This window comes from Triticum dicoccoides, chromosome 4B, assembly GCF_002162155.2.
Source record: "Triticum dicoccoides isolate Atlit2015 ecotype Zavitan chromosome 4B, WEW_v2.0, whole genome shotgun sequence".
NCBI lineage: Eukaryota > Viridiplantae > Streptophyta > Magnoliopsida > Poales > Poaceae > Triticum > Triticum dicoccoides.
In genome coordinates, this window is record NC_041387.1 from 34,241,492 (window position 1) to 34,255,396 (window position 13,905).

Genomic DNA, 13,905 nt, shown 5'->3' on the forward strand with positions numbered 1-13,905 from the left:
CAGCAGCAGCGGCATGGGTCCAACGTCGAGCGCGAAAAAGACGGCAGAAGCGCCAACAAAAAGCGGCACCCGCGAACCCCCCCATATACGCCGACGGCACGATCTCCCCCGGCCCCACCCAGGCACGTCCACCTGCCCATCCCAGGCCATCACCATATCCCGCCCCCCCCCCCGTGACGCGCTCCTCCGAAGCCACCTTCCCCCCATTCCCTCCACCCGAGCGCCGCACCGAGGAAAGCCCAGGATGGCGGCCGCCGCCACCTCCTCCCCACCCACGGCCTCCTTCTGCGCCGCATCCCGCAGCGCCCGCGTCGCCTGCCGGCCGCCCTCGCGGGTGGCCGCGGCGGCGACGACGGCGGCGGCGTCGTCCCCGGAGGCCGCGGCGCCCCTGAAGGCGGACCTGGCGCCCCTGGCGCCCGCGCCGCTGATGCGCGTGGTGCCCGAGTCGCTGCAGGGCGCGAGCGGGTCGCTCGTGGGCGTGCCGGGCCGCGGGGCGGGGGCGGGGGAGGAGGGCGGCGGCCTCGACGGGCCCGGCGCCATGGAGTACCTCACGGCCGTGCTCGCCTCCAAGGTCTACGACGTGGCCGTCGAGACGCCGCTCGAGCGCGCCGCCAAGCTCTCCGACCGCCTCGGGGTCAACCTCCACATCAAGCGCGAGGACCTGCAGCCGGTAATCAATCACCACCTTTAGATAGATTTTGTTCCCGCTTGCAGGCACTCATTTGCATCAGGAGATATTCGAATTTTCGAATTGTTGCGCCCTGGTAGAACTTCGATTGGTGTGGGCTTTGCGGGGGTTTTTTGCCTTTGCCTGTGATGTTCACTGTTTAGATTCCTCGCGCACCTTCGGCCTTGGCACGTTGTTGTCATGCTTTCTCGACAATAATGGAGGTTTCAGGCAGTACTGTACTTCCCATGCTTGATAGGGGGTTAGCGTTGTGTGTTTGGTGATTTGAAATGCACCAGCGCGTCAGGGTCTCGAGTAAACTGGCCACATCAAGACATGATGAATTACTTCAGCGCCCATGTCTTCCGTCCCAGCGCTTGCTCTTGCGGGGGAGAGGCAGAGCACTCCCCAGCTTCAGGTCTCCAGCCATATCTTCAGGTCCAGCAGTACCAGACCGCTACTTTGGTGACTGTTGCATCGAATTATTTTGCCACAATCGAGTTGGGATTAGTTGGGCATATATATACTTTGAGAGGCTGAAGACGGATCGTCAGCCAGTGTGCACTGCAACCATCCAGAGCTAGTAGCATAGTTTTGAAGGGCCTGCAGAAGTTTGTTAGCAGATGTGGGCCTTGTTAACCTCCAGTTGACAACAGGATTCTGTCATCTATTTGAGCAGGATTACTCTCAGCTGGGCGCCTTCCAGTTCCTGAGTGTCACCACCATGAGCCTCCACACCTGTTTCATAATACTAACCCAGGTCTGAGTGTCAAACACTATGTTATTTCTGCAATTCCAGACCCCCCACAGAACTGCTGCAGAACTGACATTGAATATCTTAAACCTCTTGTTAGTTGTTACTTAACCAGCAACTAGCCACAAATAAAAATATCAGAAACCTGAATACAGGTAGCCTGTAACGGCAGCTATTTCTTGCCAACTTAACCTAGCTACAATACAGTAAAAAGGTAGGTGGTCCCCTGATTCAGTTTCAGAACAGTGCACACATTCAGGTTGTTTCTTCATTCCTTTTGTAGAAAGTTGTCCCTAGTCATAATGTTGTTCAAGAACATTAACCACAGGAAAACCTGAATCCTAGGGTGATTTTGCAGTTTCCAAACATCTGTAACAAAAACAGGCACAACTCCTCTGAAATTGATAATCTTATGTAGAGAGCTGGAAGAGTAAGTGCCATTTTTCTTCATACTTACATAACGAAGAATATGCATCAGAATAGCAAATACTACTAGCAGTATCTTCAAGCTCGAAGCCTCAAACCACTGTTGTAGCTGAACCTGTGTACAAGTTCTTCTGAAAGTGCATTTAACCTGGATACCATCCCTGGTCTCAGCTACAACTGAGTTTTGCTCATTTAAAATGTATTTTTATTGTGAGCTTAATATTAAAAATTTGTTGAACAACGGAAGTTTAGGGCATGTGGAAGTTTGTGCCTAATCTGATATATCAGATCATTTAGTGTTATTATGATTGACATAATGGTATCAGAGAGAGGGGTAGGGGTATCCTAGGTGCAAACTGAAAACTTTATCTCTCATGGATATTTTTGATATATTGTATAGTTTATATAGTGTCCTCCTGCCCTTAGCTTTATTGTTTGCCAAATGGTTGGTTTTCTACTTTTTGTGTTTGTTTATTGCACATGTAGCTGTTACTGGCTCCTTCAATGGCCATTTTCATACCTAGGTAAATTTGTTTGTTTCATGCATAGGTGTTTTCATTCAAGTTGAGAGGTGCATATAATATGATGGCAAAGCTCTCCCGAGAGCAGTTGAACAATGGCGTTATCTGCTCCTCTGCTGGAAACCATGCTCAAGGAGTTGCTCTTTCTGCCCGGAAACTGGGCTGTGATGCCGTTATTGTCATGCCTGTGACAACACCAGAAATCAAGGTTATCATTCTCTCGATGCCATTACCTTAAATATGATGTTTTATATGGTATATTTACGTTATTATCACCAGCTACTAACATATAACTTAGTCCAGTGGCGATCAGTGGAGAGATTGGGTGCGACAGTAGTTCTGAAGGGAGACTCATATGATGAAGCTCAGTCATATGCAAAATTACGGTGTGAACAGGAAGGCCGCACATTCATACCTCCTTTTGACCATCCTGACATCATCGCTGGACAAGGAACTGTTGGCATGGAAATTGTTCGTCAACTGCAAGGTCCATTACATGCAATATTTGTACCTGTGGGAGGTGGCGGATTAATTGCTGGCATTGCTGCCTATGTGAAACGGGTCCGCCCTGAGGTTAGCTTTCAAGCTCAGGAGTATTTTCTTCTTCTATGAAAAATCTTGCAAGACACCTAAGTTCTTTGTAAATGGCATCAAAGTAAATGGCTTTGTTTTAAGTGCGCTTTGGAGGTTCAATTGTTTTTCATCCAATCGCCTAACTGTAATCCTTCTCCAGATTGAACTCAATACATCATTTGGTTACATTGGAGTACAATATTCATATTCAGGGTGTCACTTTCTTGTATGTTTACAACAGTTCTGGTACAGGTCAAAATAATTGGAGTAGAGCCCTCAGATGCAAATGCCATGGCATTGTCCTTGTGTCATGGCCAAAGGGTCGTGTTAGAACATGTTGGAGGGTTTGCTGATGGTGTAGCTGTCAAAGTTGTTGGGGAGGAGACATTTCGCTTGTGTCAAGAACTTGTAGATGGCATTGTCCTGGTCAGCAGAGATGCTATTTGTGCTTCAATAAAGGTGAGAATGATCAGTTTATTCTATGTCTGCTCTGCGTCGTTATGTTAAATGTATGTGTTACTACTGAACAGTGACCTGTTTTTGTCACTGTAAATCTGTACTGCTCAATTTACTTGAATAAAAGCATAGCGTACAATACTATGTTTTTAAGGCGACGCCTTACCGCCTTAGGGAGGGGGGGCGCTTTGGCGCCTAGGCGACGCCTAGGCGGGCGCTTTGGACGCCTAGGCGCCGATTTTCCAAAGCGGAGGGGGAGCGCTTCGACGCCTAGGCGTCGCCTAGGCGTCGCCTTAGGGACGCTTTAAAAACATAGGTACAATACTACAATGCGCAAAAGAAAATTCCTACTTACATAAATTTTCTGTGATCCAATGGTCTGTCCATATAATCCACCAGCTGGAGAACTTTCTAAAGTTACATGTTTTAATCACTCTCTAGTGGAGAAGGTGATCTAGTTTTCGAACTTTCAATTATTCGTGTGGATATTGATATTCAATGTATTTTTTTTATTTACTATGCGTAGGTATCCTGTTAATATTGCTGAAAAGTAGGATGCTGGAAATTCTCCCATGGCAGTTTGTTCTATTCCAATCTTACTGCCATCATGCTTGTTGACTGTTTATGCTATATTGCTGTGAATGTTCTGCTTTGACAATCTTTTTCATACTGAAAATGTTGTTCTTTGTGGGTGCAGGATATGTTTGAGGAGAACAGGAATATCCTTGAACCTGCTGGGGCCCTTGCCTTGGCAGGGGCTGAAGCTTACTGCAAATACTACGGTTTGAAAGGGGAAACTGTGGTTGCAATAAGTAGTGGTGCGAATATGAACTTTGATAGACTTAGATTAGTAACTGAGCTTGCTGATGTTGGTCGAAAACGAGAAGCAGTATTAGCTACGTTTTTGCCAGAGGAGCAGGGAAGCTTCAAAAAGTTTGCAGAACTGGTATGCATCGTGATTTTTCTATCAAGACACAATAGTTTATATTCTGTTTCTTTTCTTATGGTTTCTTGTTCTGCAGGTTGGCGGGATGAATATTACTGAATTCAAATACAGATATGATTCTAACGGAAAAGAAGCCCTTGTTCTTTACAGGTACTCAGACAACAATTTCAATAATCTTGTTTATGTACCGGTTTATTGTTTCTCAATTACTTTTTCTAGAACCTTGATGGGACAGGAATACTCATACATAGAGACGGTGACTTTTAACATTCTCCTGGCTAATCTATATGGTTTTTCTGTATTGCAGTGTTGGCATCTATACTGACCATGAGCTTAAAGCAATGGTGGAACGCATGGAATCATCAGAACTTAAGACTGTGAACCTTACTGACAATGATCTCGCAAAAGACCACCTAAGATACTTTGTAAGTTACATTTTTCTGCCACAGTGATAGGCTCATATCCCATTAACACATTATTTTGGTACAGTTGACAAAATACCCCCTCTGTCCAATATTAATTGGCGCTCAAACAGATGTTTCTAGCACTAAAATACATCTAGATACATCCGTTTGAGCGTCCATTTATATGGGACGGAAGTTGTAATTACTACCAGTCACATTATGGTAATATCACGGTTTACTTGATGAATATTCCATTTGCAACATGCTAGGATGATTTGCGAACTGTTCTAAAACATAAATGTAATGTTTGGATGAATTTGAGCTGAATGGATATAATCAACTCTATTGTCTTTCCATCATAGAGCATAATGTTGCAAACTTCATTAAATTCATTTAGTCCTTGTTAAACATCTTCTCACTATTGTGCTCTTCTCTGCCTCTGCCAGTTCTGGAAAACTGGGTCTATTGTTGGCAGACTACGTTTTTGCCACTAATTTTTTAGTGACCATGCAGGGGATACTGCACTTCGATGCATTAAGAAGGGAAATGAACTTTACAGCACCTAGTACAGGGCATGACAAAATTAAAAATGGAGATGACCTAGAAAACTGTACAAGGAAAAGAAATCCTAGAACAGAACCATGATGACTTGAACCACCTTCCACCGGTCAGCTCTAAGCTACCTGAGCTCCTAGGTCCTTTGCCCGGGCAAGCCACTACATGGATTTTTCCTTGGTCGTGTATTTTGACATTAAGAAGGTGACAAGCACCCTACGCATCAATGATGACTCATAATTGGGTGGTGGGGTTGTACAGACTTCTCGCCAACCTGGCTATGCTCAGTTCCTTGTGTATCATGAGTAGTAGGAACAAGTATACAAAGCCATACTCCTAGAATTATGTATATAGTCTTCATATATACTCAAAGGTGTTTGTTGCAACAGTTCCTTTGACGTGTCTGTAGTTCTAAGTTAAAAAGTAAAGTTGCAGGACAGAAGTTATATGACATTCTTTTTTGCATGAAATTACTGTAGCAATAAGTATGTAATTGTGCAGTGCTACAAGCATTCAGCAGATCGAACATCTGATCCCTTGTTTCTTTCTGTACTTCAAATACTGCTGAGATATTCCAAGAAAGAAAGAATAAAAATCCTGCGAGGAGTTGTGGTTTTGATGTTGTTTTGCAAATAGAAATGTTGACATCAAAAGATATATAGGGCACATAGATGATTGTGTTGATTGTGTATGCCTTGAAGAGTTGAATGAGCCTATTCTATTTATTTTAATGTCGTTTTGGCCATTTTGTATTAAAATGATGTACTGTATGTCGTTGTCTTATCATTCCTTGAATGTCTATTTTCAGATTGGAGGCAGGTCAGAAGTAAAAGACGAACTTGTTTACCGGTTTATTTTCCCAGAAAGGCCAGGTGCTCTTATGAATTTTTTGGATACATTGAGCCCCCGATGGAACATCAGCCTTTTCCATTACCGTGCACAGGTATGTTATTTTAGTTCTGTCAGCGGCCTTCTTATGATAGTGGCCTTGTATGAAATCTCATAGATCTAACAACATCATCATATGCCACCTACCTTCAAAAGTAGAAATGGATGAAAATCTTCCATGGAAAATTAAAATGGGATACACGGATTGTTACAGTAGTGTATGCCAAAATTGCAAAAAATATCCTTTTTAGACTGTCCACAAGAGCTGCAATTCAGTGAGCTCATTATCTTTGGCAGGGTGAAACCGGAGCAAACGTGTTAGTTGGCATACAAGTGCCACCGGAGGACGTTGATGAATTCAGGAGTCGTGCCGACAATCTTGGGTATGAATACATGTCTGAGATGAACAACGAGATCTATCATCTCCTTTTGCGCAGCCCCAATAAGGTCTGATCTCTGATGCGGCTGACTCTCACCAATCCAACCGATGGTTAGTGTGGCCTACCAAGGAAGACCCAATGCTAGGTAGGATTGTTAGTGTGGCTTGCTCTCTCATTTTGGAATAAAACCCTTGTCATGCCTATTTGTGTAGAACTGTTAGTGTGCCATTCGTCGACAAGTTATTTGTTGTAGTAATGTGTGGTGTATTTGCTCTGCGCTTGCAGGGCTAAATCTCTCGTTCTGTAAGCTTGTGAGGCACCAAGAACTCATGAATAATAATAATGATAGTGATGATGCAATCCAAGATCAAATGTTGTTGAGAGTTGCGTCGCACTTGAATCATCATTTGATGCCTTACTTTTAGGTCTCTCTTGCATTAGCAGTCCTCCCAAAGTTTTCAAAAATCCCGAAGGAAAAACATGGATGTAGGGCATGCTACGAGGCGAATCTGCAAATTTTCATTTGAAAGCATTGTTGTCCTGAAAAGCTTTTGTATATTTTTTCTTCTGGATGAAAATTTACTAGCCTTTGTCGCCAGGGTTGATACACTTCCTTGGATCTTCCCATCTCTGGCCGGTTGGGTGGCTGCTGTCTTGGCGGTTCGGTTTGGTTTGGCTCTGTGGCCGTCTTTTCTTTGCGTTTATGCTTCATTCAAGCATGTTTGTCTCTCCTGGTGTTGCTCGTGGTTCTGCCTGGTGCTGCAGGTGCTGCAGGTCCTGCCATGGATAGTTGCCGCTCCATGCCAGTCAGTGCTTGCCTTTCATGCTCCACTCTGGGGTTGCTTGGGTTCATCTCTGGTTGTGGGTGGTACGCGTCGTTCTTGTTTGTTTGTTCGTGGTGATGAGGTTTTGGTTGTGCCATCAGTGGCGTTGCAGTGGTATTATTTCATCTGTAGCGTCGTAATGGTGGTGCTGTCTTTGGTGTTGTAATCTCCTTCTTAATGAGTTACATATGCTGCTCTCCTGCATGGTTTGAAATTTAGCAGCGTTGCCGTTAAGATGACACAATGGAATGTATCCTCGAATGACGATGACAATGCCAGATGATGTAATCCCTCAGTGGCTTAGTGTGATTGCGTAACGGATATTCCTGGCAAGGAGTAGGATATAAGAGCATGGACTTTGCAAATCCGGCCCCTCAAACGCCCGCGGACGCGTCTGGATGTGCCCATGCATTGACCGGGCACGGCTCAAATTAGCCAATTTGCATCCGTCTCTCTCATATTTCATCCATACAAAGCATGTAAAAAAAATCCTACGTAGTGCACCTACGTACTACCCTAATTACTCTTCATTGGAGAAGATGTCCATGTCACCAACTGGACGGGCGGGTAGGAGGGCTCCGACTCATCCTCCTTCTCGACCCCATCCATGTAGGCGAACATCTTCGCCTCCTCCGCGGCCTCTTGCGCCTCCATCTCCTGCCGGCGACGGTGTCTTGTCTCCGCAGCCGACTCCGACCGGAGGGAATCGAGGATGCCCTGATGCTCCGCTTGCAAATCCCCGTCGCCAGCTTCCCCCACATCCTCCTCCTCCGGATCATCCTCCTCCTCAAAGTCTTCCTCCTCCTCCTCCACCACCACCTCCTCCTCCAACTCCTCAGGATCCACTGCATCCGGAGGTAGCCCCGCGGCGATCCTGGCTTCGCGCCTAGCCAGGATCTGCTTAAAGAGCTTAAGCCGGCGCTCCTGCGTCAAAAATGGCTCGCTCCTCACCCGGCGGCGTGGGGGCATGGCTACTAGGCAGACGGGGTGGAGTGAAAAGTGATGGCTGCGGCGAACAGGAGGAGGAAAATGTGGATGGATGGTAGGGTTTCAGTGCCGCCAGTCGACTTAAATAGCCGAGCAATGCACCACGCGACCCGCCGTAGCTGCGCCACACGGCGCCATCGGTCCGACGAAGGAGACGAGCTTCGGACTGCCGGGTTTGAGGGCCTTTTCCGCGTGGGACCCCTTCGTCAGCTCGATGTGGCGGGAGTGCCCGGGCGCGCCTCATATTTGGGCTGGATATGGGGGGTGCCGGTCAGTCAGGGCGTTTGAGGCCCGTTTGAGGCGTTCGTCTCGGTCGAAAAAATGTGACCGGTCAGTGACCGGGCGGCCCGCCCGAGCGTATGAGGCGGATTTGAAGCGCCCAACTGTAGATGCTCTAAGAGTATCTATAGCCAGCTCCTTAAATCCTTGCTATACGCATGTGTGAACGACTCGGTCACTAAACGCCCGGGCTGACCGGCATCCCTCACATCCAACCCAAATTTTGGCTGGATATGGGGAGGTCGGGCGCGTCTGCCACGTCGGATCGAGCCCACACTGGGTCATCCTGACCCCACATATATTTGTCCCCATCCGCCAAACCCTAGCCGCTCCACTCCGTGCTCAAGCTCCCTTCCGACAATCTTTGGCCCTTTCCGGCATGGCAAGCAACGAATTTGACTCTGAATACTCTGAATCCGTCGAGTGAGTGAAAGTGTAACTAATCCCTGGGTGGTTTTGGTAATTATTAACAACATATAGCTCATTGAATAATGATCTTTCAAGATAATCATTTCAAAAAGTTCAATGATTGGCATGGCATGGACTAGAGATGTGGACCCCTCAAAATGCAAAGGACACATATTGACAATAAGCTCAAGACTCTACATTTTTTATTTAAGTGATCCAAGATCACATTGAATCTATAGGAGCCAATACTATTAAAAGGGGATGATGTGTTGCTTAATGTGTTGCTTGCTCAAAATGCTTAGTGATGTGCTCCAAAACCCTCAACCACTTTCCCATTTCCACATTTATCCTAAACCTAAATGTCAAACTCGGCCCCACCGATTTGATCTACCCGGCGCCATTGAGTTCATTTGACATAGCCATGGCCACAAACCCTAGTCACTTCAGTCTCACTGATAGGGATCTCGGTCTCACTGAGATGGGATTGCAAACTCTCTGGTTCCCTTTGTAACGTTTCGGTCTCACCGAAATGAGCGATCGGTCCCACCGAGTTCGCAATGCAAACTTTCTGTTTCCTTTTCGTAACGCTTCGGTCTCACTAAAACGAGCGGATTGATCCTGCCAAGTTTGCCTGGCCAACTCTCTGTTTGCCTATTATTGAAATCGGTCCCACCGAGTTCATGTGATCGGTCACACCGAGATCAAGTTATGCCCTAACCCTAGCGCATCGGTCCCACCGAGTTGATTATATCGGTCCCACCGAAAATCCTAACGTTCATACTTTGGTCTGAATCGGTTTGACCGAGTTTCATGATTTGGTCCCACCGAGTTCGGGAATCTGTGTGTAATGCTTAGATTTTGTGTGGAGACTATATATACCCCTCCACCCATTCTTCATTCGTGGAGAAAGCCATCAGAACACACCTACACTTCCACTACTCATTTTCTGAGAGAGAACCACCTACTCATGTGTTGAGACCAAGACATTCCAATCCAACCATATGAATCTTGATATCTAGTCTTCCCCAAGTTGCTTTCCACTCAAATCATCTTTCCACCATAGCCAAATCTGTGAGAGAGAGTTGAGTGTTGGGGAGACTATCATTTGAAGCACAAGAGCAAGGAGTTCATCATCAACACACCATCTATTACCTTTTGGAGAGTGGTGTCTCCTAGATTGGTTAGGTGTCGCTTGAGAGCCTCCATCAAGATTGTGGAGTTGAACAAAGAAGTTTGTAAGGGCAAGGAGATCGCCTACTTCGTGAAGATCTACCCAAGTGAGGCAAGTATTTCGTGGGCGATGGCCATGGTGGGATAGACAAGGTTGCTTCTTCATGGACCCTTCGAGGGTGGAGCCCTCTATGGACTCGCGCAGCCGTTATCCTTCGTGGGTTGAAGTCTCCATCAACGTGGATGTACGATAGCACCACCTATCGGAACCATGTCAAAAATCTCCATGTTTACAATTGCATTTGCTCCCTCCAAACTCCTAACTTTACCTTCATATGCAATGATTTACATTCCGCTGCTATACTATTTGAATTGCATGTGTTAGGTTGATTTCTTGACTAGTACTAAGTTGCTAAAATCTGCCAAGAATTAAAATTGGGAAAAGGTTAAGCTTTTATTTGGTCAAGTAGTCTAATCACCCCCCTCTAGACATACTTTCGATCCTACAAGTGGTATCAGAGCTTTGGTCTCCATTTGCCTTGATTTCCATAGCTTTGGTGATCATAGCCTTGGTTTCACAACCTAGGAGAGTATGGAGTCTAGCGAGGGAAATTACCACCTTAGAGGTCTTTACTTTGATGGTACTAATTTTGCTAGTTGGAAGCATAAGATGAAAATGCATATTCTTGGACATAACCCCGTCGTTTGGGCTATTGTGTGTATTGGTTTGCAAGGTGAATTCTTCAACGGGAGAGAACCAAATCATCAAGCTACCGCGGATGAGTTGAAGATGCTGCAATACAATGCTCAAGTTGCGATATCCTCCTCAACGGATTGTGCCCCAAAGAATTCAACAAAATCAGCCGTGTTGAGAATGCAAAGGAAATTTGGGATACTTTGATTGATATGCATGAAGGTACCAACACCGTCAAGGAATCCAAGTTAGATGTGCTTCAAAGTCAGCTTGACAAGTTCAAAATGAAGGATGGTGAAGGTGTCGCTGAAATGAACTCTAGGCTTGCTCTCATCACAAATGAGATTGCCGTCTTAGGAAGTGAAGAGATGACCGACAAATTCACCATCAAGAAGATCCTAAGAGCCTTGGATGGAAAATATGATACAGTGTGCACTTTGATCCAAATGATGCCAAATTACAAAGACCTCAAGCCAATGGAAGTCATTGGAAGAATTGTTGCTCATGAGATGTCACTCAAGGATAAAGAAGAGCTACACAACAAGTCTAGTGGTGCTTACAAAGCCGCATATGATGCTCCTACACCATCAAGTGAGAAACAAACCTTAAATGAAGAATTGAGCTTAATGGTCAAGAACTTCAACAAATTCTACAAGAGTAGAAGCAAGGAAAGAAGTCCCAAGTCAAGGTCCTACAATGACAAAAGATCTTCTAGTCGTGAGCGAAAGTGCTATAATCGTGGAAGACCCGGACACTACTCCAATGAGTGTACGGCTCCCTACAAAAGAAGAGAAGACTCACCTAAAAGGAGAAGCAAAAGGGAAGAATCACCACCAAGAGAGAGAAGGAGTAGAGATGATCGCTATGAACGAAGAACTTCTCGAAGAAGCAAGGATTTGGAAAGGAAGGACAAGTCATCAAGGAGCTATACAAAACAAAGACATCAAGCTCATGTTGGTGAATGGGTATCCGGTTCCGACTCTGACCACCACTCCGAGAAAAGTTATCACTCTGACTCCGAATATACTCAAGATGAAGGCATTGCCGGTCTAGCACTTGTGTCAACCAACTCCTATGATATATTTGATTCACCAAATGAAGGAATTGGAAGATGCTTCATGGCTAAAGGCCCCAAGGTATCACACCCCGAGTATGTTGATTCTGGTAGTGATGAAGATGATTTGCTAGGTGATGATGATTTACTTGTTGACAACTCTAGTGATGAATACTATGATGAAATGTCTATTAATCATGCTAATCAAGATAAAACGAATGACAATGATAAGAAGGAGATTGAGCGTCTAACTAAAGAACTAAACACTCTTAAGTTAGCTCATGAAACTACTTTAGAAGATCATCGAGAGCTTTTAAAAACTCATGAGAAGCTACGCTTCGAGAAGCTCAATCTTGAGCAAGAACATGAGTTATTAAAGGCCATCAATGGTGATCTTCGGAAGAAAAGTTCTTCTTACATTGCCAAGCGTTTACTCTTGTCTACTTACATGCCACAAGTAAAATCTAGCAACAAGAACAAGAAAGATTCTTCTTCTAGTAGTAGCAATAATCATGCTAAATCCAATGTTGTTGCTTCTAGTAGTTCTCTTGATTCCATTAATGATTCTCTTAGCCAAGTTACACTTGAGCAAGAAAATAGCTTATTGAAGGGAATTATAAAGAAAGGTGTTTACAAGAGCCTTGTCGGAAGTAAGCAATTTGAGGAAATTGTACGCAAGCAAGCAAGGCATCGGAAGAATCAAGGTGTTGGTTTTGAACGAAAGTTCAATGCCAATGGAGTTGAGTGGGAAGAAGATCAATACCGCAAGATAAAGTTTGTTCCTCAACAAGTGAAGTATGATCCTACTTCCTTCTAGGGGACATAAGCTCAAGATGATCTTCCACCACAAGACCACAAGCTAAAAGGCAAGGACAAGCTTCAAGAAGAGATTGATGCATTTGAAGATGCTCCAAAGGCCTTACTCAAGTGGGTTGCCAAGACTACATTAAGTTCTACTTCATCAAGTACATCTACAACCCCAAGGATTCCCATCAAGATGATGTGGATCCCGAAGCAGAAGAACTAGATATTTCTTGAGGGTGACTCCGCCAACATACTTCATTCATATTCATTTGGCAAGGACTAGTGTAAACAACTTCCACATCTTGCACTAGTTCAAGGAGTCACAAACCCTCTTGTTGGTAAGACAAGGGACAAAGTAACCTAATGATTTCATGGACATCATCATGTGTGTGTTTCACTCTATGTCTATGGATATCCTTGTGTTGTTCCTTGTGGGACTAACCCATGTAGGTATTGAAAGTGCAACTCACTCCAATGGATTGCTTCAAATGATCTACACCAACAATGAGCATCCACATCTTCAACACCTACATGAAGTCATCATCGACAAAACCCAAGGTTAGTTCATCCCTCTTAGGGGGGATATCACATCTAGGGGGAGCTTTACTCTAAGAATTGGGCTAAAGCAACTCTAATGATGTGAACACAACAATGCTTTATGTAAAAGTGGTAACCCCACTTGTGCTTAAACGATGAGTATGACCTATGATCAAATGTTCTCATTTGACTCCTAAGTCAATATACTCATATATAGATGACCTAGTCATTGCCAATTGCTTGATAGATGCTAGAGTGATTGTTCATGCTTTGCCACATATTTCATTTGCCATTTTATTGTGTGAGCATGCTGATTGCATATTTTCTCATTCGAGGACATCCATTTGTTGTTATGATTGATTGGCTCTTTTTTTGCCAAATGGATGGACAAGAATGCCTAATAACTTCCTTTAGCTATCTATGCTTTTCTCGTCTCAAACTCTATTCCTGCTACATCTTAAAGTTTCACTACTAGAAAAACCCCTACTAATGGCGCACCTAGTATGGCCATTAATGGCGCATCTGTGGTGCGCCATTAATAGCACGCCATTAGTAATTTTTACTAATGGCGCACCACC

The 13,905-nt window shown here is 44.8% G+C and overlaps 1 protein-coding gene across 1 annotated transcript; it reads left to right on the top strand.

Moving 5' to 3' along the window:
• Window positions 1-229: 229 nt before the first annotated feature.
• Window positions 230-6,953, top strand: LOC119294825 (threonine dehydratase 1 biosynthetic, chloroplastic-like). The gene is made up of 9 exons (XM_037573100.1): window positions 230-670; window positions 2,397-2,576; window positions 2,672-2,941; window positions 3,194-3,400; window positions 4,095-4,343; window positions 4,420-4,493; window positions 4,651-4,768; window positions 6,111-6,245; window positions 6,488-6,953. The coding sequence occupies exons 1-9, from the start codon at window positions 245-247 to the stop codon at window positions 6,641-6,643; spliced, it is 1,815 nt and encodes a 604-aa protein (XP_037428997.1). The 5' UTR covers window positions 230-244; the 3' UTR covers window positions 6,644-6,953.
• The last annotated feature ends 6,952 nt before the right edge of the window (window positions 6,954-13,905 follow it).

Excerpts from the sequence above, each read along its gene's own strand:
- LOC119294825 (XM_037573100.1), top strand. The coding sequence starts at position 245 with ATGGCGGCCGCCGCCACCTCCTCCCCACCCACGGCCTCCTTCTGCGCC. Across the intron at positions 2,942-3,193 it reads TGAAACGGGTCCGCCCTGAG|GTCAAAATAATTGGAGTAGA; the intron begins GTTAGCTTTCAA and ends GTTCTGGTACAG. Across the intron at positions 4,344-4,419 it reads TCAAAAAGTTTGCAGAACTG|GTTGGCGGGATGAATATTAC; the intron begins GTATGCATCGTG and ends CTTGTTCTGCAG.